Source organism: Mus pahari, chromosome 4 (genome assembly GCF_900095145.1).
Source record: "Mus pahari chromosome 4, PAHARI_EIJ_v1.1, whole genome shotgun sequence".
Taxonomy (NCBI): Eukaryota; Metazoa; Chordata; class Mammalia; order Rodentia; family Muridae; genus Mus; species Mus pahari.
This window is the reverse complement of record NC_034593.1, coordinates 106211493-106236434: the sequence shown is the minus strand read 5'-3', so window position 1 is coordinate 106236434 and position 24942 is coordinate 106211493. Positions and strand designations below refer to the sequence as shown.

Genomic DNA, 24942 nt, shown 5'->3' with positions numbered 1-24942 from the left:
CCGAGTGCTGGGATTAAAGGCCTGCGCCACCAGGCCCGGCCTGACTCTTGATTTTTAATCATTGCATCACACCTTTTAATCTGAACCTTTCCCAGAATGGGGATGGCATCCATCAACTTACTCCCGAAGAAAAATAAAAGGTAAAGACCAAAGAAAAGATGAAGGGAGACACAGAAGAGAAAGACAGAAATGTAGGAGGGAGAGAGAGAAGGATAGGCAGAGGGAAAAGAAGGTGAAAAAGAAAAAAAAGAAGGTAAGGAGGATGGAGAGGGATGTGTGACAAATTAAAACGACTTCACAAATTGTGTCATTTGATTTTCTGCAAGGAAGATCCAACCAGGGCGATGTATATTGATATCATTGCTATGCAATATATGGTAAAACACCAATGGTAGATTCTTTTCTCTATTCCACACAACCATATCATGACTGTACATCTGGAAGGAAAATTTGTCAAAACACACCCTCAGCAGTGCTTTGATGAATTTTTCTCCCAGATATCCAGGCACAAGGGAGTCTCTTCTTTCATAGCATTGCTAGCATCCACAAGTCCTAAAATTTACCATCTTTATTATTTCTACTCATTTGGTACCCATCATACATTGAGCATTATTTAGAAAATCAAAATTAACAAAGAAACACATTCAAAATAGTATCTAAATATGGACACATTTAAGGCAACACTCTTAAGAGGGGTTACCATTGAATTTTTCTAGCATACTCTTTCTACTTAATGTTCTTAATTTTCTAATTCAAAATTCCCATAGTACATAAACTAATATGGTTGTTTATTTCAGCTCAGTGTTATAAAGGCTTGTCAGTTAAATATGTTTCTATCTGCAGAGCTAGTACCTCTTGCTTTATAAGTGCCATACCATTCATCAGTATCTTAGCTATTTGATTTTCGTGTTGAATTTTGATTCCTTACTCTCCTAACCTTCTCCACTGTTGTTGGTTAGAGGTTTCATTGGAAAACTCAAATGCACGTTAATCACTGCTCTCTTCACGTGTTTGAGACTCTATTCTCATACAAATTTCAAAATGTATTAAAATCAAATGGACTAAGTGGAATATAGACACTCCTTCCTTTCAAATCCCCCCATGGAACCCAGAACTTGTGCTAGAGAGGCATGGGAAATGGTGAGTTAAAGAACCAATACTTTCCAGGTCAAATTACTTAACACTGCACAAATTTCTTAGGGGTTGGGTGCAGTTTCTTCTTCTGAATAGGAGGTGTGAGAGTAAAAACCAGAAACAAAGAATGACATAGATGTGGTAGAAATCTAATCCCCTCCTCCATCAGCATCTTCCAAAATATAAGCTCTTATAAAATAAGCGCCCACGATAAGGAAACTTGGAAGCAAAGAGTTCAGTGATTGATCACTGCCATCCACCACTGCACTCATTAATAGAAGACATAACATCAAACCCAGCCACATCTTATTTTTAAATCAGCCTTTACACATATTAGTTCTCATTTTCTTTCAACCAAACCAAAAAATACCCAGCAAGGTAACCCAAATACCCTCTTCTTAAGTGTACATCTTTCTGATATTCCACAGTACATCCTTTAATTTCTGTTTTTTAAGGGGTGTGTGTGGGGGTGCATCTTGAGTGTTCTCCTTGGTACTGAAATAAGGTTTGGAAACACTGTCTCTTTGTGAGGTTATTTGTAAATCCATCCGGATGCTTCATGAACCGTTAGCCTTCTTGGGGTGTAAAAAAATTTCTTCCCCTTTATTTACTGATAAATACCTAACAAAGGTTTAAAATGTCAGGAAAAAGTTCTCATCTAAACTTTTTAACTATTTTGTCTGTGTGACTAGTCAACTCAAAATTTTTGCAGCTGTGATTTTTTATCACCTTTAAATAACGGTGATACCTGTGTCATAGAATCACTGAGCTATTCTCTGAGTAGTGGAATGTCATAAAAGTGGATGATGACCTGGGGCTGCCACCACAGCTCATCTGTTAAGAGTGCTCTTGCAGAGGACCAGAGTTCAGTTCCCAAATCTCCACCAGGCAGCTCACAAGCTCACAACCTACCACCAGGAGATCTGATATATTCTTCTGGTCTCCATGGATACCCAGATACATGTACTCAAGTGCGTGTGTACACACACACACACATACACACACACACACACACACACACACATTTTTAAAGTGCCATTTTTGAAAACAGGAGAGTCTTTATTATTGCCATAGTCTACATGAATGCCAGGATGAATAGCATGGAGCTTCTGGGCTAAGACCTGCAAGTCCAGAAGGTTATGTCCACACAAAGGCCTCCTTAATTCAATTATATCCTATCTGCTGTTTAAACTCTACCTGCATTCCAACCCAACTCAGAGGTTGCAGACTACTGCCGCGCAGGGTAGTGTGTGGTCTATGATGGCTGATAATCCTGATATGGGCTATCAGATCCTATATCTCAGAGTATATGCCTGGAACCTCATCTCACAATCTGTCACTTGGACTCCCATTCTGATCAACCTTTTCTTATTCCAGGTTCTCCTTCCATTCCCTGCCTCTTTCCATCCTTCACATGAACTTGCTCTGCTCTCCCTCTCAGAGTTCCATTTTCAACTTCCATCCCATCCTTAGCCCTGCGTCAGCACTGGTATCTGATATCCGGGTGACTCCATGTTAGAGTTGCTTCCGAGAAGCCTAAGCAGCCAAGCTTGTCTTGGTCCACCTATTTTACAGCTCACCAGAGGTTCCTTCTGCTTCTTTGATCACTTTCCTTTGGGCACCAGGGCTGTTATAGTGCCTCTTTTATTACAAAACACACCTACATAATGTACTCTGTCTGAATCTTCTGTCTTTTTCTCCCATGCTTGGGTGTTTGGATTGGACTGCTGATACTGCCAAACCAGTATCAGCTCCTTTTGCTGCTTCAGCTCCTTTTGGTCTGTTCTCATCAGCATGCCATGGACCTAACTACTCTTACAAGCATCCTTTGCAACCCTTTACGCATTGCATCTTCCCTTTCCGACTCCTTTCAGCTCTCGCTTCTAAGTGGAAGAAGCCAAGACATCAGTACATTCCCACCATAAAGGCTATGCAAATCTAATGAATCCAATCAAAGGATGTTCATGAAAAGCTGGTTTTTATGTGCTCTTTGAAGCCATTTCCCATGAATAGAAATCTTAATTAGGTGACCAAATTTAGAAGGATAGTGCATCTTGCAAGAAAGCCAAACATGCCTAATCCTTGATACTCTAAACTGGAAAATCTGCATTTCACTTAGCCAGGACACTGCAGTTGTATTTCATAGAAATGCCAATGTCTTCAAGAAAGAATTTTAGCATTATACTTCAAATTGCTACCCCTGTGTGGAAATGTGTACAGTTCACCTTAATTTTCAATTCATAATGAGATGATTGAAGGCAGTTAATACTGATGAGCACACTTGTGCAATTTAGGAAATTTTGAGTTAAGATGAATTAATAATTTACAGAAGCAAAGCAGCAATAACATAACTGTAGCAATTTAAACTTATTGTTGATTCTCAGCATAACCTTTAAGATTGTACAATATTTACTTTGTAGCTTTAGCACTGACATGTTGAAAAGAATTAATTGAAAATTTAAAGTATACATATATATATATATATATATATATATATATATATATAAACTTCTTACGAGCTAATTTTAATTTGCAGCTGCAGTTATAACTGATGAGGATAAAAACTTATTATTTCTCAAACAACTTTCTCAGCTAAGACCCATGTGCTACATATTGTCCAAGAGCTCTTAAGACTCTAAACCACTATTTTTATTTTTCTTCACAGTTTACTGAATTAAATGATTCACAGACATAGAATTACTTTTGGATGGCACGTAGGCCAAGAAGATTAAATGAGGTTGGGAAGCAAGAATATACAATATAGACTTATCTTTTCAAGCTAGTAATGGAATGTGGGCTTCACGTATGATTGGGATGTAGCATCTTTTTGTTGTTGTTGTTTTTTGTTTTTTTGTTTTTTGTTTTTTGTTTTTTGAGACAGGGTTTCTCTGTGTAGCCCTGGCTGTCCTGGAACTCACCCTGTAGACCAGGCTGGCCTTGAACTCAGAAATCCGTCTGCCTCTGCCTCCCGAGTGCTGGGATTAAAGGCGTGCACCATCACGCCCAGCTGGGATATAGTATCTTTTAATTATCTTTTATTGTAGATAATTTCCCACTCCAGTCTTGCATAACTCCCTGGACTGAATGGCCACACACACACTGCCTTCTTTGAATCTTCTTTCCTTCATTCCCTTGACCAGCTATTATATCCTCTGCTTCAATGGTTCCCCTTTCCACCCCCTCACCTCTTCACCCTCCTACACTATTGTGTATTCCTCTGTCGTGATCAGTTAATATATCTTAGCCTGTGGATCCTGCCTTCTGTGTTTGAACATATAAAACCCATTTACCACACATAAACACCTTTATCCCAAGAAGGACCCAACAGTTGTTCTTTCAGTTGTTTTACAAGGGGGAGGGGATCTATTTGAGTATCACATCATGGTCTACAACAGGATGCCAACCCACTGTTTCATGTGCACAGATTTGAGAAGGTGGATAGCTAATTTCCTCACACTTAGTATTTCAGTCGAATTGGGAAGTCCTGAGTTTCCGTGAGAGAATCCATAAACAATAAAATGGTAATTTCATGTTCCGGGCCTGAGTTAATTGACATTGTGAGTGATTTGCTTGCCCATGCAACACTGAGTCGTCCTCTCCTAGTTAATGTCATTCTCTAAAGTGCCACTAATTTTTTTATCACTCTCTAAGGAAAGAAACCCTCCTCAAAAATAGTTTCACGTACTGAGTCTAGTGTTTCATTTTAATATATGATTGCTAATAAAAATGTACAAATCATGTTTCAGAGACCCTGGGTGACTCTAAACTACTGACTCATCTCATTTAGAAACCCTGCCAGCCATCCGAAGGCAACACCAGAACACCATCCAAAAGTTTTCTAGGGGCTACAGAGATGACTCAGTCAGCAAAGTACTTGCAGCACAAGGATAAAGATCTGAGTTCAAATATATAGCACTCCCATGAAAACCATGGTTGCAATGAAGCACACCTGCAATAGCAGATAGAGAGGAAAAGAAATAAAGACTCTTTGATCCGGTTGGCCAGTTAGTATAGCCGAAAGGAGGAGCCCTAGGTTCAGTGAGAGACCTGTTCTCAAAAGTGGAAGGTGGAAACGGATTGACAGAGATACCTGCCATCAATCTCTACCCTCCACATTCATATGAATCCCATGCATATGTGCACAGAAACACCAGGTTTTCTAATTTGTTCACACATAAAAGCTTCAGATGTAAAATGATTTAACTGATGAATTGGAAGAATGCTAATAATGTGATCTTAGATAGCTGTGTGTGTGTGTGTGTGTGTGTGTGTGTGTGTGTGTGTGTGCACGCTCGCGCACAGCCCAAATCTAGGAATCTTTTGGGTTTTTTTTGGTTTTTTTTGTTTGTTTGTTTGTTTGTTTTTTTCGAGACGGGGTTTCTCTGTATAGCCCTGGCTGTCCTGGAACTCACTTTGTAGACCAGGCTGGCCTCAAACTCAGAAATTCGCCTGCCTCTGCCTCCCAAGTGCTGGGATTAAAGGCGTGTGCCACCATACCCGGCCAAATCTAGGAATCTAACACATGCATGCTAACCAAACACTAACCATACTAGTGAGTAATATTTCCAGCACCTCTGGTTTAGTTAAGAAAAAACTAAGGTATGTTAAAACTGCATAAAGTATCATGCTTTATTTTTTAAAAGAGGCATCTACAACAAAACTCTCCTGCAGTAATGATTTGAACTTCTAAAATTATGTGGTAGATATAGTTTAAAGCATAAAGTAGTGACTATAGAGCAAAATAATAAAGATGTCAGGGGTGTGTAAATGGAAAGTTAGAGGTATTAGAAATATTCTTCAATTAAAGAAAATGAGGTTGACTTTTGAAGTACATTTTGTGTAACTTTGATTAAATGAAAAGATAAATGAATATACATAGGAAAATATTTAAAATTAATGCCTGTAAAATACAGTAAATCATTAACTATCTAGAGCTTAGAAAAATAATTTGGGCTTGACTACCTAAGGTTCTATGAGTGGATAATGCCCTTAAGTACATTTTATCATAATATGGCATGCACTCAAGTATATTAGTAAAATTAAACAAGAATGGCTTACGATTAATAAAGGAACTTACAGTCGATCAAGGTGCAGAGAGAAAGTACCTGTGACGTACTCAGCCCTAGGTGGGATATCTACATGACCACATCCCTAAAGCTCAGAAGGACTTCTGGGAATCACTGTCACCTAGACATGACAGAGCCACAGCAGCTGTGGTTATGTTCACAAGATCTGAACAAGATCAAAACATTCCAAAATGAATATGGAGGGACACCCTAGACCCCATCCAGAAACGATGAGCACTTGGCAGTTGAGAGCTGCTAGTTAGTTTTCTTCAGAGATGTGGCCCCTGGGATGCTATACATGCTCCAGGAGAATACCCCAACATCTATGTGTATACAAGCAGCAATAACTGCACTCAACTGGACACAAAAGGGGAAGGCATGAAGTTGGCAGACTTGGGAGAGGGACTTATTGGGAGGGCCTGGGAGGAACTGAGTATGTGGGGATAATTGAAATATATTGTATTTATCTACGAAATTCTTAAATATTTTAATGCAAAAATGGGATAAAAATATTTCTAATTTCTATTAATTCTATGATTTCAAAATACACAAATTATCTATGGCTATCATTTGAAAGGTACTTAGGTGATGAGCAAGAGTCACACATATTTATAACACATATTTGTTACTCTATAGGAATTTATAATCTTTTGACAGCCAACAAGCTTTTATACAATTAACACAATGTGTAACCAACCACGTGGTCATGTAATATATTGTATGTTGTATACTCAATTAAGTGTTTTATTAGCCATCTGATTCCAAGGTGGTAAATTCAATTAGAATGATTTGCCTGGGGCTCAAGCTTAACGTGTGGGAAGCCAAGAAGTCGGTGTTTTGGGGAGCTTATGTTTCTATTCCACTTATAAATTAAGTAGCTGACCACAAGAAGCTGCTATGCCAATACATATTAGCCAAAGGCTAATAGATTTATGAACAAGGTAGTCCATTAGGAAGGAAAATTCCCATTCCTGTCTTTATGTGAAAGTACTCCTGTGGTACAGTGTCAATGGTAAATATAAGAACCTACTACATCCCAAGCACAGTCCATTATGGGCAGCCACCAGAAGAGTACAGCACATTTAAATCCACAGCCATGTGAGGACTATTCTCAGATTCCTGAAAGGCAGGCAAACTGAGAAATGACTTCAAATATTGGGAAGCCATGGAAGCAAGCCTATTTGTCTTCAAAGGGCTTCGGAGGGACACACGACTTCATCTTCACATGAATTATCCTCATCGTCAGCCTTGTTTTATACCCAGAAAGGACTGCCCAAGGCGGCAAGAGATCAGTCTTGTGCCCAGTTGGAGCTCAAGCCTTTCCAAACACAATAGCTGGTGATGTATAGGCTAGAAAAGCATGGCCTGATTGCAACGGATGGTCAGCGGCAGAAGAAGGAGAGTGAGTCTCCTGTGTGGCAGGCCAATGAATTGCTCTTTTTATTACATCTTGTTTTCTCCCAAGCAGCCCATTCTATACTCACAAGGCCCTTTATCTTAAAGAGTGTAAAGACAGGAAGAAAGGAATGATCATACGTGAAAAGGAAACGATAGGGACAACAGACAGTAGTTGACTTCAAGCAACAAGGAAAGAGGTACCAAAGAGATGGCTCAAATTTAAGCTGCCCAAATTAAGGGTGGGGTATGCAAATATATGGAAATGAAATAAGGGAAGAATGTCATGAGCTCAGCATCACAGAGAAATGCCTTCAAGCCTCAGATGGAACCAAGAAAAGGGCAAAAGAGTTGTGTCTATTGTTCTCGGACTAGCATTAAGAACACTGTGTTCTTTAAAAAATCATTTAAAGTACATATGTATAATGTCTATGCTTTTCACTAACTATGTTTATACAATTGAATATTGCCAATCCTCTTGTTCCAAACCTGATGGTAAAGTCAATGTCCTAGTTGTATCTGAAATTCTCTGTGACAGTGTTCCAGTTATTTGTGTTAAAATCACAGTGTAAGAGTTTAAAATGTGTGCTTCAAAACTGGATGGATAGATTCTTTCTCAGCTACCTGTCAAACTCCAAATGTGGCTTTCCATGTTGACTGAAAATAGATGATATAAAAAAAAAAAAAAAAAAAGAAGAGAAAAAATGTCATAGAGCCAACACTGACTTGGAGTTCAAATGTTATTTATTTATTCATTTATTTAGTGTGTATTAGTGTGTGTGTGTGTGTGTGTGTGTGTGTGTGTGTGTGTGTGTGTGTGTTATGTGTGTTTGAGGAGGTGGACTCAATCATATGTGGAGGCCAGAGGTTTATCTCTAATTTTTCTTCTGTTGCTGTCTACCTTGGTTTTTGAGCCAAGGTTTCTCAGAAACCTGGAGCTTATTATATTAACTCTACTACCTGGCCTAAGTTAGGAGCCCCTGGGATTTACCTGTAACCAGTCCCAAAGCACTAGGCTTGTAGGCACACACATACCACCCTGCCCAATATTTTTACATGGCTGCCTGGGATCTGAGCTTGGGTCCTTGTGCATTATTTAGGCAGCACTATGCTCATAGAACAATCTCTCTAGTCCATTAAAAGCATTTTTTATTTTCCCTCAGCTTTTGTTGCATGTTCAAGATCCTAAGTAAGTGTCAACTATAAACACACTGTTAAGTAGAATTTTTGGGTCAACAATGTATTTCATAAGAAAAAAAAAATGTCATCATAAACACATACTGTCCTTTTTCCTTTCCTAAATAACACTGTCAAACAGAGAGATCTGCTACAGATAAGCTTCACCCCTTTCAAGAGAAGTCAGAACCAGGACAGGAGAAGCATTCGACCAAGGCATATCACTTCTGTGCTGTCACAGGTTAGTTGCTGACTCTTTCTGAGCCTTGATCCTCTCACTTATAACCCCAATATTGAGAAGAAAGCTAACAGTATATGTGTAGCATGTGCAACAATGCTTGAAAGGCATACAACATTCTAAACACATTAGCTGCCTGTGCAATCTGCTCATTAGCTGAGTTGTCTTGAGCATGTCACTTTATCTCTCTGGGAACTCATTAGAAAATTAAGAGAAAAAAAAAAAAAGGATCCCTAAGTTCCTCTTTCATAACTCAAGAGGTCTAGCTATGGGGATACGTGTTCTATTTCACATCGAATTTAAAAACCTTCTCAAAAAATGCAGTGCCAGATTGTGTGGTTTGAATAAAAGCATCTTCTAGAGGCTGATATCTGTATTCCAGACTTCACCCAGAAAAACAAGGGGATCCCAAGTAACCATGTGATGAGAAACTAGAAAAGGAAGGAAACAGACATCCCTTTGTGGAAGACTAAGAGGAGCATCACGTAGTGATGACTAAGACTCTTCATTTTAGTAACTGAGCAAATAGTGCCCAGGCACATGGGAAGGAAGAGGTCATTGTCACCAACCCAAAGATACTGTTTTATCCTTTCAATGGAAAATGTCAAGGGTTCATTTGAAATTCCAAGAGGAATCCCCAGGTGCAGCGTCTCTCACAGGCTGCTAGGGGTTCAGTGTCTGTGAGATCCTGACATTCCGCTTTGATGAGGTCTCTGGAAATACAAGATGCTTCTATGTACCCCAGCTGAGAGGGTGCTGAGTCCAAAATGGAAATTTCAATAAAGGACAGTTTCTGCTGTCACTATTGAATGCTTGAGAAACACACAGAGGTTTGGGCTGAATCTACACAAGTCTGACTTCTATTAGTTCAATAATATGCAGATATGTCTGCAATGCATTGGCTTCACTACTCTATAATATTTCAACTATTGCCAAAATTGCTTTGGAATATAGGGGAGACTTCTGTCCCTGTTTTTGATAGTTGCAGCAACCAGTTTAACCCCTTCAAGTCTTTACCTTAGAGTAAGCTGCCCATGAAAGCTGTTCACCATATATTTATTCAGATCAAGAAAATCTGAGAGGAGAGAGGGGAAACCGAGGCGGGTTGAGGTGAAGGAACTTTTCCTAGCCCTGCTTCCTATGACTCCATTTGCACTTGTTTTAGAACTTTCCTTACTGTGCCAAACATGATGTATATTCTCAGGAAATAAATGAGCATTTTATAGGCTAGCAAAATAGGAAACTGGCTATATGGAAAAGGTAATTATGCATTCCACCATTTAGCTGAGGTATCTGGAGAATATATTTTCAAGAAATAGTGGATTAAAGAAGACCCAATCCCTTAATTATCATGTCTGCAAATGACCTTAGGATGATGCATGTGATATGCATGAGTACATATAAGCTTACAGATGCTCTACTTCCAGGGATGAAGATGGTGGGTTGAAGACCTTGGTCCCTGGTGCTGCAGTGTGCAGAGCTGAGGCTTTAGGGAAGGATTGGATCACAAGTGCCCTGAGTTCACTGGAAAATTAATCCATTGACAAAGTAATAACTAAATGACTTCTTAGAGAAGGGCTTTGTTATAAATGCAAACACTGTTTCTTTGCTGCCTGGCCAATGTGAGGTAAATTGCTTTGTCCCTTCATGTACTTGGACTTTGATGAACTGTCTTCCTCATCCAAGGCCCAGAAGCCAAGTGACTCTGAACTAAAACCATGAATCACACTGAACCCTTCTTTCTTTTATGCTAATCATCCCAGGTATGTTGTCACAGTGACAGAAAACTAAAACAGGTCTTATTATTTCAAAGAATCTGCCAAAGCCTCTTTGTTATCCATATGTTAATTAACAACTGACTTAATTAGCAATGAGAACAGAAATAAAAGGATTTTCTATATTGATGAAAAGACTGACTTTTAATTATCTTGATGAGTTACTAAAATGTCTATTTATACATGAAAGAAAAAATTTCAAGCGATGTGAATGGGATTATATTCCCATACTTGAATAAGAAAGGATTATGATGATGGTGTGGCCTATACCCTATTTCATAATGGTTGAATCTTGATGAAGTATTGCTGGTTTTCACTATATCAATTCAATGTCACAAATCCTACCTTGACTGTGCTGACCCTTCAAGCAGCATTTCACTAATCTAAAACATCTCTGTAGACAAAGAGCTGAGGCTTCATGGAACTTAGGAGTTATTTGGACACTTCTGGCTGCAGTAATGGAAAGCTATTAAATAACTGAAGTCTCAGCAAAATCTGGCCCAATATTTGAATTAATATTCATTATAACTTCATCACACAACCTCAACGAGTGCCCTGATAGCTTATTTATCAAAAAACAACAATCTAGATATCCAACAAAACAAAACTGAATGAAGTAAGTTTATATGATTGACTCAGAATAATCTCAAATCTAATAATGGGAATATGAGTAATAATGCATTAAAATCCACAGCACAAAATTATTTGAATATCATAATTCATATCCAACTTGTAGAATCCAAGAGATCTAAGCCAGGAGGTTACTGCTTGGACTGCAAAGAGTGTTCTAAGTAACTGATTTGGAACAGGAAAAAGCATCAGAGAAGTGAGACACATGGAGATAAAACTGAATTTATAAATGTATTAAATATCAAACACATTTAACACACACTGATGCACACATGTTCTCTCTGTGTGAAGTATGTATACAAATTTGTCATTAATTTTTAATGTACCTTTTTTGAAAAAAATCTAAAATTCTGTTTTTATCCCTTCAAAAATGGTAATTTTGCTGACAGTGATTCTCAAACTACATCTGTCATAATAAGACTAAAAAAAGTAACCAGCCTGCTGAGTGAAAACTGGCATTCTCAGAAATAGTTCAAATAGTACTGATATAATTCCATTTTACATATTTTAAAATATCATTCATCCAAGTAATCTATGAGTTTCCACACCTTTTAAATGTATCTTCCTAACTACAGGCAATGATCCTTGGTGTGACATCACATGAGTGAGAATCCTACTGGCCATGGTGATAATTTTAGAAATAGAGTTTATATCTTTGAAAATAGATTTTAAACTCAAGAGTTAGGGTTGTTTTCAACTTTTATTAACTGAGACTCTAGATTAATGGGCATATGGCAAAGAGCACATTGATATTAACTCAATGTGCTTTAGCTCTTCCGTGGCGAGGAAGGCAATGGTTCATACTACAAATCAAATGAGGGGCCCACTCTATGGAGCTACCAGAGTCCTGGACTTGAAGTAATAGGTTTAGATTTTCAACGTGTCATGTACCAACTGAAGCAAATTGCTAAAGCTCTCTGGATGTGTGCACACTATCTGAAAGAATTAATGTGAGCAGTACATGGCTTACCTCATTCATTCAAAAATGATTAAGCCTGTGTGATGTCATTTACTCGGGGCCATCAACAAGACTAGCTGCCATTTGTAGTGGAAGAGCAGCTGCCACCACCTGAACACATAGCACAGATACAGCTTTTAATTGGCATAATAGATCATGTTAAGTATTCTTGTGTCTGTTTTATACACAAGAGAAATGAAGCTGAGAGGTAATTTTTACTCATAGGGTCTGAATTGTTGAAGAGTAGGAGTTATTCCTTATTCTTTTTAGAAGTCTGGTTAATAGCACTGTGCCTATTGCATGGTAGATGCCTTGTTATCACTGAAAAAGTCTATAGATTTCTGCTTGATGGGGTAAAAAAAACAAGACTTCCTGTGTTCTGGTGTATACTTAACAAGGGCATTCCTGTACTCCCCCAAAACTATATCTACTTTAAATTACAGATATGACCAAGATGGTTCTTAATAAGAATCTTAACAATATTTAAAGTTACAGGAGTACTTTAGAATACAGCATAACACACTAGAATAATAGTCAAAATAATTAGTTAGACCCATTTAGACTGCTGTCTCTTAACCTGTGCCAGTGTGTGTGTGCAGGAAAGTCAGTGAAAAGAGTGTAAAACTCATACGTGTTATTTTTCTGGATGAAGAACACATGCTGTCAAAATAGAGCTACAGACACAGACCTCCGGCCAAGGCCTGGGTGGCTACACAACCTGCATGGCATGTTCTCGCTGTCTCTCACAGCACTTATGAAGTGACATTGTCGGCTTTCCTTCTTGTCTGCTATTCATCAAAATTTTGAAAGGCAGAGAGGAGTAAGCCCACATATTTCAGTTAAGGCAACTGTCTCAAAGAAACGACAAGGATGACTTGGGCATGACAGGGAGCAGGACGAGAGGGAAGCAAGCAAGAGAGGGGAGGAAAGGAAGAAAGGAGAAGGAAGCAGGAGAAATCTCTCACTATGCTCCTGCTTCCTGCCACCATCGCCCCATCAGGAGGAAAGGAAGTGGTGATGAATGAAATAAAGAAGGACAAAGAGAAGTTTCTAAAAATAGAAAGGGAAAGAAAATGGAAGAAGGAAGGGGAAAGAGGGCATCTGGATGAATGGATATGAGTACTTATTTCTAAGGAACAGCAAAAGGTATTAGCAGGGCTTCAAACAGATCCACAGACCCTCCCCCCAAGAGTAGTTCATTTAGGGAATCTTAACAATAGGTCTTAAACTTTGCTTCTGCATTTATGCACGTACATCCAATTTCCACGCATTCGTGGCATTTCAAAACTCTAGTACTGAGTCTTCCTTATTTTAAGCCATAGGCCCTAGAGAAAGAGTCTCACCACAGACTGCAAATCTAGAAGAAGACGGTGGGTCTCCACAAATGTGGGTGCCTGCAGCCCCTGCTTGGTGTGTGCCGCTGAGATAACAGCTAGGCTTTAAAGCAGAACAACAAAACTCTGACTCCCTTCTGCTACCACCCACCTCTCTGCAACACTTCCAAGCTGAAGAGGAAACAAAGCAACTTCCTCCATCACACATGGAGACCAATCTCTACAGCGGGGAGCGCAGTTTGCCATCAAAACAGGAAAACTGAAATCCAGGACAAAAGGGTTGAGAAAAATGTTGACTTTCTTGGACTGAATCTCTACGACTAAAAAAAAGTCTTAACAGACTAGTTAGCATGTCAGGAGTAAAGTATTTTACCAGGAGAGGTAAATCCACAGGCTTGAGGATAGCACTGTCATTGTAAGTCCCTGGACTTATGCTTCCTATACATCAGTCACTTTCATAACTGTACTGTGGGAATGAATTGTATTAATGAATTTAAATAAACCAATTCTGATAATGATCCCTCAATGCATACCTTGTAGCCATTGACAAAATGGCTGTAAGGACAGGATATGTGACTGGCGAAGGCACTGAATAAAGCAACACATGAAGTGTGGAGGGACCCTACTCTGATACTTATGCATGTTTGATTTTTACATCCACAATAACCCCACAAAGGCAATTCTCCCATCACCCCCATTTTATCATGGAAGAAACACAGACACAGGGACACACAGACCTAAGTTCCTACCACTGCAAAATGGCCAACTAGACTTCAACCCAAGCAAGAGAATTCAGCATCTGAACTTCTGCATGTATTAGCTCTCCAGGAGTTCAATGTGATTTGGGGCTATTTGGGTTATTTGGGCTTTGTTTGTTTCTTTGTTGTTGTTGTTGTTATTGTTGTTGTTTTCCATTTTAGTTCAGATAAGATCTCACTAGGTATCCTGGACTGGCCTCCCACTCCCTGTGTAGAACAGGCTCCCCTAGAACTCACAGAGATCTGCCTGCTTTTGCGGGGGGGTGGGGTGGGGTGGATAACTGGCATAAGTCACCCTGTGGTTTATGAAATAAGAAAATTTGGTCTAAGCAGCTGGCTAATTAGTAAGAGAAGCCAGACTAAGATACAGACTCATCTAACGGCCTTTTGTGGCACAGCACAGATGTGGATTTTCAAGGCAAGGCTTTATAAAAGAAAGAACCCTGAGTAGAAAATTATTGTCTGTCATCATCTGCCTCCACTGCGCTTGGAATGAAGCTGTGGGCACATTCCTCAAATCCAAGTCTCAGATGCTAGTGGGACGTTCCTAAAACATTATCTGTGCATATACCAACCTTCAAACCAGCCCTGCCCCTGTGGCCACACTGGCTAAGGCAACTATGTTGCATATAAATCTAAAGAAGGATACATCTTGGTAGTTAGCAAGTCCAAGTTTGGGGAGCAAGAGCCATCCTAACCACCAGTTCTTTTAATTAGTGAAAACCAAGGTCAGTTATTAAGCTTATATTCATATTGGGTGAAAATCTGCTTTAAGAAATGCTATATTGGTCAATCTATTCAGCACCATTTTCAAAGCATCTATAAGCCCGTATCATCTTTGTGAAAAAACCAAAGTTGTGTTGTTTTTCTTCAAAGTACTATTGAGCCTCTGCCAATGCCTGACAAATACAGAGGTGGATGCTCAAAGCAAGTCATTGTACTGAGCATGGGGTCCCCAACGCAGGACTTAGAAAAAGGACCCAAGAAACTGAAGGGGTTTGAAGTCCCATAAGAAGAACAATAATATGGATGAACCAGTACACCCAGAGCTCCCAGGGACTAAAACACCAACCAAAGAGTACACATGGAGGGACCAATGGCNCCAGCTACATATGTAGCAGAGGATGGCCTTGTTGAATATCAATTGGAGGAGAGGCCCTTGGTCTTGTAAAGGCTCGATGCCCCAGTGTAGGGGATTGCCAGTACAGGGAATCAGGAGTGGGTGAGATGGTGAGCAGGGGAGGGAGTATGGGATGGGGGTTTTCAGGGGGAAACAAGGAAAGGAGATAACACTTGAAATATAAATAAAGAAAATATCTAATATTTTTTTAAAGTTATCAAAAATGAAAAAGAAAAAAAAGGAAGGAAGGAAGGAAGGAAGGAAGGAAGAAAGAAAGAAAGAAAGAAAGAAAGANAGGAAGGAAGGAAGGAAGGAAGGAAGGAAGAAAGAAAGAAAGAAAGAAAGAAAGAAAGAAAGAAAGAAAGAAAGAAAGAAAGAAAGAAAGAAAAGAAATGACTTTTGAAATAATATCACATGTCCCAGCCTTGGAGCCTAAAATGATCTTTGGTACCTATTTTGGTAATAGAAAAATCCTCAATGTCCACCTCTCTGCCCTGACATGTTCTGAAATACCACCCATCAGACTATGTCCCTAGCCCACCGCTGTTATATTGGGTGATACTCATATGACTTCAGCCTTTGTCTCTCACCATGTACCCTATTTCCCCCAACAAATGCCACTCTCACAAAGAAGGTGGATCAATAGGTGTTTGAAAAGGATGGTCTACACTCTCCGAGTTCATGGGTTTGCCCACAAAACTGCTCCTGAGAATTTTTAACTCCTCTATTAAGTTCAACCCCTCCTTCAGGACACCTCCTAAGGGCTGGGGATGTAGCTGAGTAACACAGCACTTTCCTAGTATTCACACAAAGCTCCTGCTGTCTGCACTGTCAACGATTAACTAAATAAATAAAGTCTTTCTCAAGGGCCGCCATTTTCATGAAGTCTTCCTCCAGACATCCAAAAGAAAAAAAAAAAGGTGATCTTGTCCCTCTCTCTTTCACCAGTGGTCAGGCGGATCATTTGTTTATCGTCTACATATTAATCTATTTCCTTACCTTTTTTTTTTTCAGTGACAGGAACTAAACTGTGTTCTGTTAGTGTTTGTTTTGTGGATACAGGGTCTTATGGTGTGCCCAGGGCTAATCTTCAACTCACTATGTTGTTCGGATTAACCTGACATTGATAATCCTCCTGCCTCAGTCGCTGAGTGCTACTGCTATAGGTATGCACCACCACACCCAGCCAAGCATATACCTTTTCACAGTTATTGTGATTATTAGTGCGTTTTAAATTTCTCAAAATAAACTGCAAGCTATTTAAATGAGCAACTGTCATTCATGTCTGAAATTACCCTTAGAGTAGCTACTCTGCCTTTGTAGCAGCTACACTAAAAGACGAATATTTAGAATACAGGGAATTCAAGAAACATTTACTGATCAGTAGTTTGCTTTAATAATGATGGACTAAGAGCTTCAGTCCCTGAGTTCAATCCCCAGTACCACAAAAATACAACGGACACGTCACTGAGGTGTGAGCAAGTGTGGATCATGAGCCATGAAGGATATTTGTATATTATAAATGATTTAACATGCAAAATTCTGTGACTGGAAAAATTGAGAATGAATAAATGTAAACAAATTGTTCAAGGTTTCACAGCAAATGGAGCTTCCGATCCTAAAGTTCAGCCAGGTAAAGTCATGTGCCTGGAATCTTAAGATTAAGATATAGCTACTTGCTATATACAGAGAGAGTACACCTTACTGCTCATAAATAAATAGGCAAATAAATAAGTGCAATGCTATCTAAAAGACACAGGCCTTTAAATTTTGAACAAATAAAAGGTAATCTACAGGTTGAAATATTGAAGAGACCAACTTCTCAAGATTACTTTTCAGGTTAGGAACATACATAAAAAAATCAGTAAACAAGTAAATAAAGATGAACCTTACCAGTCAAAATATATTAAATATATATAGGAAAATGTTTGAAACACTTAATTAGAATAATTATGAGCAGATTGAATTTATGTATTATAACAGAAAGAGTATAGACTTAGAAGTTTGATAGACTAGGGTTAAAATCATTAGGGCCTTAGGGCTACATTTTAACTTTGGTCCTTGAGCTCAGCACCTGCTTGCCAAAATGTTTTCATGAAAGGGCTGGAGAGATGACTCTGTGGTTAAAATCGCTGTCTGCTCTTTAAGAGGACCTAGATTCAATTCTCAGCACCCCCGTGGCAGCTCATAATTGCTTGTAACTCCAGACTCAGGGGTCCGATACCTTTTTCTTGTCTCTTTGGACACCAGGCATGTAAGTGGTACACAAGCATCCATGCAGGCAAAAGACCCATAGAAAGGAAATAATAAAATGAGAACAAAATATTTTATGAAAATAATATGGGTGGATCTCAGAGATGAAGCCAACATTAGTGGGTTCCCACACTGGTGTGTGGAGAATATACTCAAGTATCCAAAAATAAAGTGCTAACTCCCCTTTGGTTGGGGATTGCTGATGTTGTTTGCTATTCTCCAGAGGAAAGGGTATGAGATGTCATGTTCTTGACGAGAATGGAGAAAAAAGAGCTGCCACTGCTGTTTTGGCTTATCACGTTCTAGCAGAATGCACTGTTCCTGTGAGCAGAAAATGAAACTGAGTCCAGTCAACCAAAACTCAACACTTCCTTCTCTTCACATTGAGTCTTAAATCTATTCATACATATCTGAGAACTAATGGTCAAAAGAAGAAAGCCAAGTTGGAGCCTCCCTTTCACAAATTTCTGCATTTTCTGTGTCTGCATTCCAGGCCCAGCAGGCAGCTCCCGTCTTTCAGGGATGTTCTTTGGTAGTAGCAGGAGCATGTCACTTGGCACTAGTCCTCTGGATATATGAACACCAGATATATCTACCTTTTGCTGTCATTTCATGATGTTTCCAGTCATGGCACTCTAAGGCCAGGAAGGCTATTCCTTTAATGCACATGACCGAAATAGCTCAGTTCCACTCAGTGAATAGCTCCCTTCCCCTTCTTAGCTTCTCCCTAGGTCTCCTTTAAGCGAGGAGTCGTCAAAATCTTGGACCAATGTGCCCTCAACTCTAAACTGGCACCTGCCACCAAGGATATTTGGTTCAAGACTGACAAGCGCTATTTCATTGAAGACACTGAATGGCCAAAATAAAAGTCACAGACATTATTGATTGTGGTTGCAAATAAATCAATGACCCCAAAGCAATAGGCATTTTCCTTTAAAAACATTTTTTTTAAATCTCTGAGCTATTTAGTCTCCTAGAAAGCATGTGCCTGAAAACACAGACGCTGCAGAGGCAAAAGTCCCCAGAAACTAGGCCAGCTTTTGCTCTGGCAACTTTTCAAACTGGGAGGGAGAGAACTGGAGCTTGAAACTGCATTGAGGATTTCTGACACATTTTAGCAAATCCGGTGTCAAAAACAATAACAAAGTAAAGGCATTTGAGGACAAGGAAGTCTTAACACACCCCCAACTGTCACCCTCAAGCTGAGGTTGAAATCATCTGTGTATAATACAGAGTATCTTAGAAGCTAGCAAGAACTTGCTTGCTTTGTTTATACTATTCCAGTTTTGTGGTAAGAACTTTTCATTTTGAAATTTCTTAAATCACTTCCCTGAGGAGGAGAGAAAAGACTTTTAAAAATGAATGAAGCAGATACACTTATAGGATTCCCCAGCTCAGCTATGGAAAATAAAAGCCCAAGTTCCCTTGCCTTCCCTTTCATTCTCTAACTTCACTTCCTATTCCTTCTGTGGGGAGAGGGAGAGAGGGAAGGAAGAAAGAAGATGGAGCATCATGGGAAGGGAACCTCAGATATTTTGTCAATATAAAGGAGGAACCGTAGTGAGGTTGGTCTCCAAAGAAACATCACTCATCTACCACCAAAAAAAAAAAAAAAATCTTTGGATTGTGTTCATATATGTATATTGTGGTATAATTATTAGCTGAAGAGTTACATACCCCGTGTGTGAGAGCATTCTAAACAGTTCTAAATAGTCTTGTCATGTCTCTGCCTCTCTCTCTTTCTTTGTCTCTCTGTTTGTCTCTGTCTCTCTGTCTCTCAACACACACACACACACACACACACACAGAAAGGAGAGAGGGAGAGTCAGAGACAGAGGCAGAAAGACAGACAGACAGACAGAGAGGGGGAGGAGAGAAACTTTAAATCCAGCCAGAGAGAAGGACGTGCTAGTGCTAGTGTAGTCTTAGGAGAGGATAGCCTTTAAATAAATCTAAAGTGCTCTTGTGATGCAGGTTCCTCTGCTCCTGCTTTTCAGCAAAGTCCTGTTGCTGAGGCATCTTCATTTACAGATGCCCAAAGACATTTTTAGATACTTGTGAGCTGATTTTCAGCATAATGTAACTGACTCTTTTCATCAGGAGGGAAAGGGAGCAGATAAAACAGGAGCATGTGGCCCAGCCTCAGCCGACTGGGGTCACTTCCCCATCCCAGCATCTGACTCCTTTACCCCACCCCAAGCTGCTGCTTCTCTTCCTACCAAAATTCAGGACCAAGACCAGTTAGACAGGACCGCAGAAGGGATCGAGTCTATTTGTTTCAGAGGCTCTCCCCCTTCCTAGCTCTGCCACCCACCCAACACCTTCTGCAGGTCTATTCCCTGTCTTTGAGCCACCCAGCCCTGCAGGCTCAAGCAGAGGGTGCAGGGGTGGTTTGGAGAAACAGGGGTGCTTTCTTCTCACCCACCCCCATGCTCTCCAGAAGAATGCCCTCTGGGGGAAGAGGGTTGCCACCAAGTTAGAGGAACTTAGATGGTGAAGGCTGGTGTTCCCTGGTCCTCCTGGCTGAGTCTCCACCTGCAGAAGGCAAGAGAGGGCTAGCAGCCCTGAGCTTACCACGAGCACCGGGACGCCAGCGGCCAGAGAGTAGAGGAGCACTGGGGGCACCGCGCTGCTGTCCTCTGGGCCCGGGTAGGGCTTACGGTAGGCGCTGTCGTGGCAGAAGAATCCCTGCACGTTCACGGTGAACGTGTCGGTGTATTCGAAGTAGTAAGCCAGCATCACCGTCCCTGCCATGATCACCATCTGGAAATAGAGCATGCTGCTGATGAGCGCCACGGGCAGCAGGGGCATGCACGCCTCCTGGCCAAGCCGAGCCAAGCGGGCGGCCGACGCGCCACAGGCCCCCTCCGGGTTCCGCTGAGGCACAGCCACCGGGGGCGCAGCGGCGGGGGAGGCGGCAGGCCGAGGTGGCACGAGGCGGAGGCTGGCAGCCGCCGAGGCAGAGGCGGAGGATGCGACTGGGCTCCGGGATGCGCGGGCAGGATGCAGAGGAGGCGGCTACCCCCGGACGAGTCCCATCTGCCCTGCCCGCCCCCTGCCCGCCGCAAGCGCCGCCTGCCCGGCCGCGGGGTCGCGCGCAAGGGCGGGGAGTCCCCAGCCCCGGCTCGGGAGCATCCGGGACACCGCGGCACTGTGGTCAAGCCCTCAGACCAGCCCGAGGCAAGCGGCGTCGGTGGCACCTCGTCCCCTCGGAGGGCGGGCGGATGCTGTATAGCTGCAGCAGCTGCCTGGAGAGGGTAAAATTCCAAATCTGAAGGGGAGGGGAGGCAGCAGAGATGGAGCTTCTAGAAACTCCCTTTCGAGGCACCAGCTGGGCTGTTTCAGACCTCCCGCACAGCGCCTGGGAAGATGGTGCGGGGACACATCTTCAGAGCGCAAAGCCCACTGGAGCGCAAAGTGTCCGGGTGGCGCCCGAATTGCAGCCTCTGCCTGTGCTCATAGCACTGCCTGGACTCTGTGACCCCCCCCCCCCAGGCGCTGGACAGCAGCCAGAGCAGTGTGGCTTCCAAGTTGATGACAGAAATTATCTCAGAGGATTTTAGATTCTGGGTGGCTTTGCCTCCCTTCCAGTTTCCCAAGGCTTTGTAAATAAACCAACAGATTCAAGGTTCCTAGCTTCGGAGGCATCATCTTGGGCAAACCGGCTCTTTCCTGGTTGGTTCCACGTATAGCCTTTCTCATCTTCTCAGTCTCCTCTGATTAGCTGCTTGGGAGATGAGGCATTGCAGATTCTTGGGACCCAGGGGTACCAGTCACCAAGGACAGGGAAAGAACTATGTGCCCCATCTTGCTATTTCCAGAGTTCAGGGAATTGCAGGGATTCCTCTGAGGTCAGAAGACCCATACAGAGTCGCAGCACAAGCATACACAGTGCAGTCTTACGTAGGTATCCACGCGTGTGCGTGGATATTTAAGTAGCTTAGGAGCGATATGTATGCAGAGCCCATCCTGCAATGACTCATAAGCTCTGCACCCAAGCAATATCTTCAAGTTACCCTGACCCTGCTCACACCAACCAATCCACCAGGCAGAGAAAAAAGCATGTGCAGAAGATAAGCAGAGAAAAATAACCTTAAGAGCTCTGCTTTTTTCCTTAGAATATGGAATTACTTACCAGATTTCTGGGGTGTTCATACATCGAATAGGCTATAACGTGGTGGCATTTGGAGGTGGGTCTTTATCAATAAGAAAATACAACATAAGCCCCAAACGACAGTTTTAATTAGGCAAATCACTGATTTTTGAGGATTGGATGATAACAACACTGAATTTCTTGAATAATAAATAGGTGTGAGATGGACTACCATGTAATCACAGATCACTTAACAACTAATTATTTCAGAATACGCTTGATAGATCACTCTTAGTGATGTGTATGACGGGCAATTTTAGCCCGTGGAAGTAATGTACGTGAGTAAGCTACCATTGTATGAAAATGTGGTCTCTCGAAAGATTCAGGATGTAAAACTTCAGGAACTATGTCTAAGTACAGGAACAAAGAGCATAGCCATGGCAAGTGAATGAATGGATTCTCCCTGTTGAACTTTGAGAACCCAGGGTACTTGCTGGAAAGGTACAGAGTATCCAATCCCGGCTCCTTTAAGATTGTTAGCAACTAGCTTCTCTGTTACTGAAACAGACAAGGGTTAGAGCTGAATTAGTGATGAGATTTTGAGGATCTGTGTAGTTATGAATTCAGTTTACTGAAGTAGGGGGCCACAATGGGGGGAGAGGGGGAGACTGAGGATTGCCTGTCTTCCAAAGAAGATATGAAAATATGGAAAAGTAAATCTTTATTTTTATGTACTTTCAGCAACTAGCATGCAAATCCAGATATTTTCCCGAGATTTTAGCATCGTATGTAGAAAGAAAACCACAAATAACTAGAAAACCCAGGAAAGAACTTTACCTTCCATACATAGCAGGGTTTGTGGACTGTGAAGAATATAGAGGTTTCACATGAGGCTAAGCAGGGACCACTCTCGAAAAGAAAGTGGTCCCCCTTTAAACAACAAAACCCAGATTTATATTGCCAGACTTGAGGGAGTGGTGTTTGAGGAGATTCAGGACTGAAAAGAAAGATGACTTCACCCTAATGAAGAATCTTAAATATTAGCATATAAATTGATGGAAACTCTCCTGAGATTAGAGCAGAAATAGAATAAGAAAAGGAGTCTAGCATGGCTGTTCTCCAAGTGGCCCAGACCAAAGATTACACATAACCAATGGACAGAAGTCTGGAACCCCTGTAGTTAAATTAGGAAAAGACAGACGGGAAGGAGCTGAGGAAAAGGGCGACCCCATAAGAAGACCAGCAGTCCCAACTAACCTGGACCCCTGAGATCTCTCAGACATTGAGCCACCAACCAGGCAGCACACATCAACTGGTATGAGGCTCTAGACACATATACAGCAGAGGACTGCCTGGCCTGGCCTCAGTGAGAGAAGACCCACCTAACCCTCGAGAGAGACTTGAGGCCCCTGGGAGTGGGGAGGCCTGGTGGTGTTGGGGGGTGGTGGGGGTAGCGACATCCCCTTGGAGTCAGGGGAGGAGGAATGGAATAAGGAACTGTCCATGAAATTTGGCCCTTAAAAATGCTCTATTACATTCACAGGCTGGACTGACACCCATGGCACACATGTAGCATATGCAGCTCCATGAGCACCCCTCCCCCAACAACTGGAGCAAGAGCTGCCCCTAAAGCTGTAGCCTGCCTGTGGAACCCACTCCCCAACAGAGCTGCCTCAGTGGGAGCAGATGTGCCTAATCCTACAGACACTTGATGCACCAGGGTCGGGGAATGGCTAGCAAGTCCCTTGTGGAGGGGAACTGGAAGGAGGCAGCATTTGGGATGTAAATAAACAAATAAACAAATAAGTAAATATTATTTCTAAAGAAATGCTCTAGAAACCCAAATCATGACATCACGAAAGACACATCAGAAAGGTCTGAGTATTTGTGATGACATCCTTGACTTCTCATGACCCACATCACAGAAGACTGCATCCTCACAGAAGGAGGTCCAGTACTTGGCAGGGAGATAGCTGCTTTCTCAAGAAAAGATGCTAGAATGGTGATGTGTGTGTCTTCTTTGATGTTCCAACAGCAACACAATCTTTATCTCAAAGGGCAGATGCTTCTGACTTGACAAACAATTGGTTGTTTCCAACTGAGGCTGCCAAGATGTCTTTAAGGTGCCTCACACTGTGACTGTATCATAATTATTCAATTTTTCTGCATTCCCAGTATCTCAAATCTTTACTTTCAACACAGATACCATAAGCAAACCATATACTTCTTTGCTGAAACTACCTTTTCCCCTGACAGTATGTGTATGAAATTAAAAGACTTGTCCAAAAGAGGCAAAATAGTTTAGAAAATACGACTGCTGAGAAAGAATAGAAATAGTTAAAATGCCCCAAACTGAATCCTTCTGTGTTACAGAAATTTAAATTATTAAGTTGGCTAACATTAACTGAGACATGCTGGTCATATTCACTGTGTATCCCTGAAAATGACAGAGCTTCTCTGAGTCCATTTGCTCTTCTGTAAAATTCTGCTTACAAATCGTAACTGCACAGATGTTGAAAGGCTTATATTTACAAAATGCTTCATAAATATTAATGCCTTGGGAAATTCTGAATTAGAAAACACACACAATAAGTTGTGCAGCCGGCCTCATCTAAGTCAGTTCTAGGTGTTTTTCCATCTCTGATTTCAACTCACAACTACTCAGATTAATTCTGGATGCTCTGCTTCCCAGGCCTTAAGTGTTAAGAGTATTTTCTGTGTTTTAAGCATTAAGATACACATTGTTATGTTAGGTATAAATCCATAGGTCTAAGATTCCAGGGGACATTTCAAGGTATTCAGATTCCCTTAGAAGAGCTTAAAACAGCTTGAAGGAAATGAACATAAGGATGTGACAACCTGAAGTATCAACACTTTGGCCCGAGGATCAGGGATGCTGCCATTCTGAGTTAGTATCTTTTCTCTGTGAAGCCATGAGTACAGGGTCCTCCTGGCGGTGTCATTTCAGTTTCTACAGCTTCCAAAATTGTTGATAACCTTGCCTTCTTCACC

At 41.3% G+C, this 24942-nt stretch overlaps 1 protein-coding gene across 3 annotated transcripts in view; it reads right to left on the bottom strand.

Annotated features, from left to right (window-relative positions):
• Plppr5 (phospholipid phosphatase related 5) overlaps positions 1 to 21999 on the bottom strand; it is a 111827-nt gene extending 89828 nt beyond the window's left edge. For 2 of the 3 annotated variants that reach the window (XM_021196412.2, XM_021196413.2), the window contains exon 1: positions 20412 to 21737. In XM_021196412.2, coding sequence (XP_021052071.1) covers positions 20412 to 20648 — 237 coding nt within the window. In that variant the 5' untranslated portion in view covers positions 20649 to 21737. Of the gene's footprint in view, positions 1 to 20411; positions 21738 to 21972 lie in introns of those variants that run through there. The other variant, XM_029537981.1, reaches the window with a different exon arrangement.
• Between the last annotated feature and the right edge of the window lie 2943 nt (positions 22000 to 24942).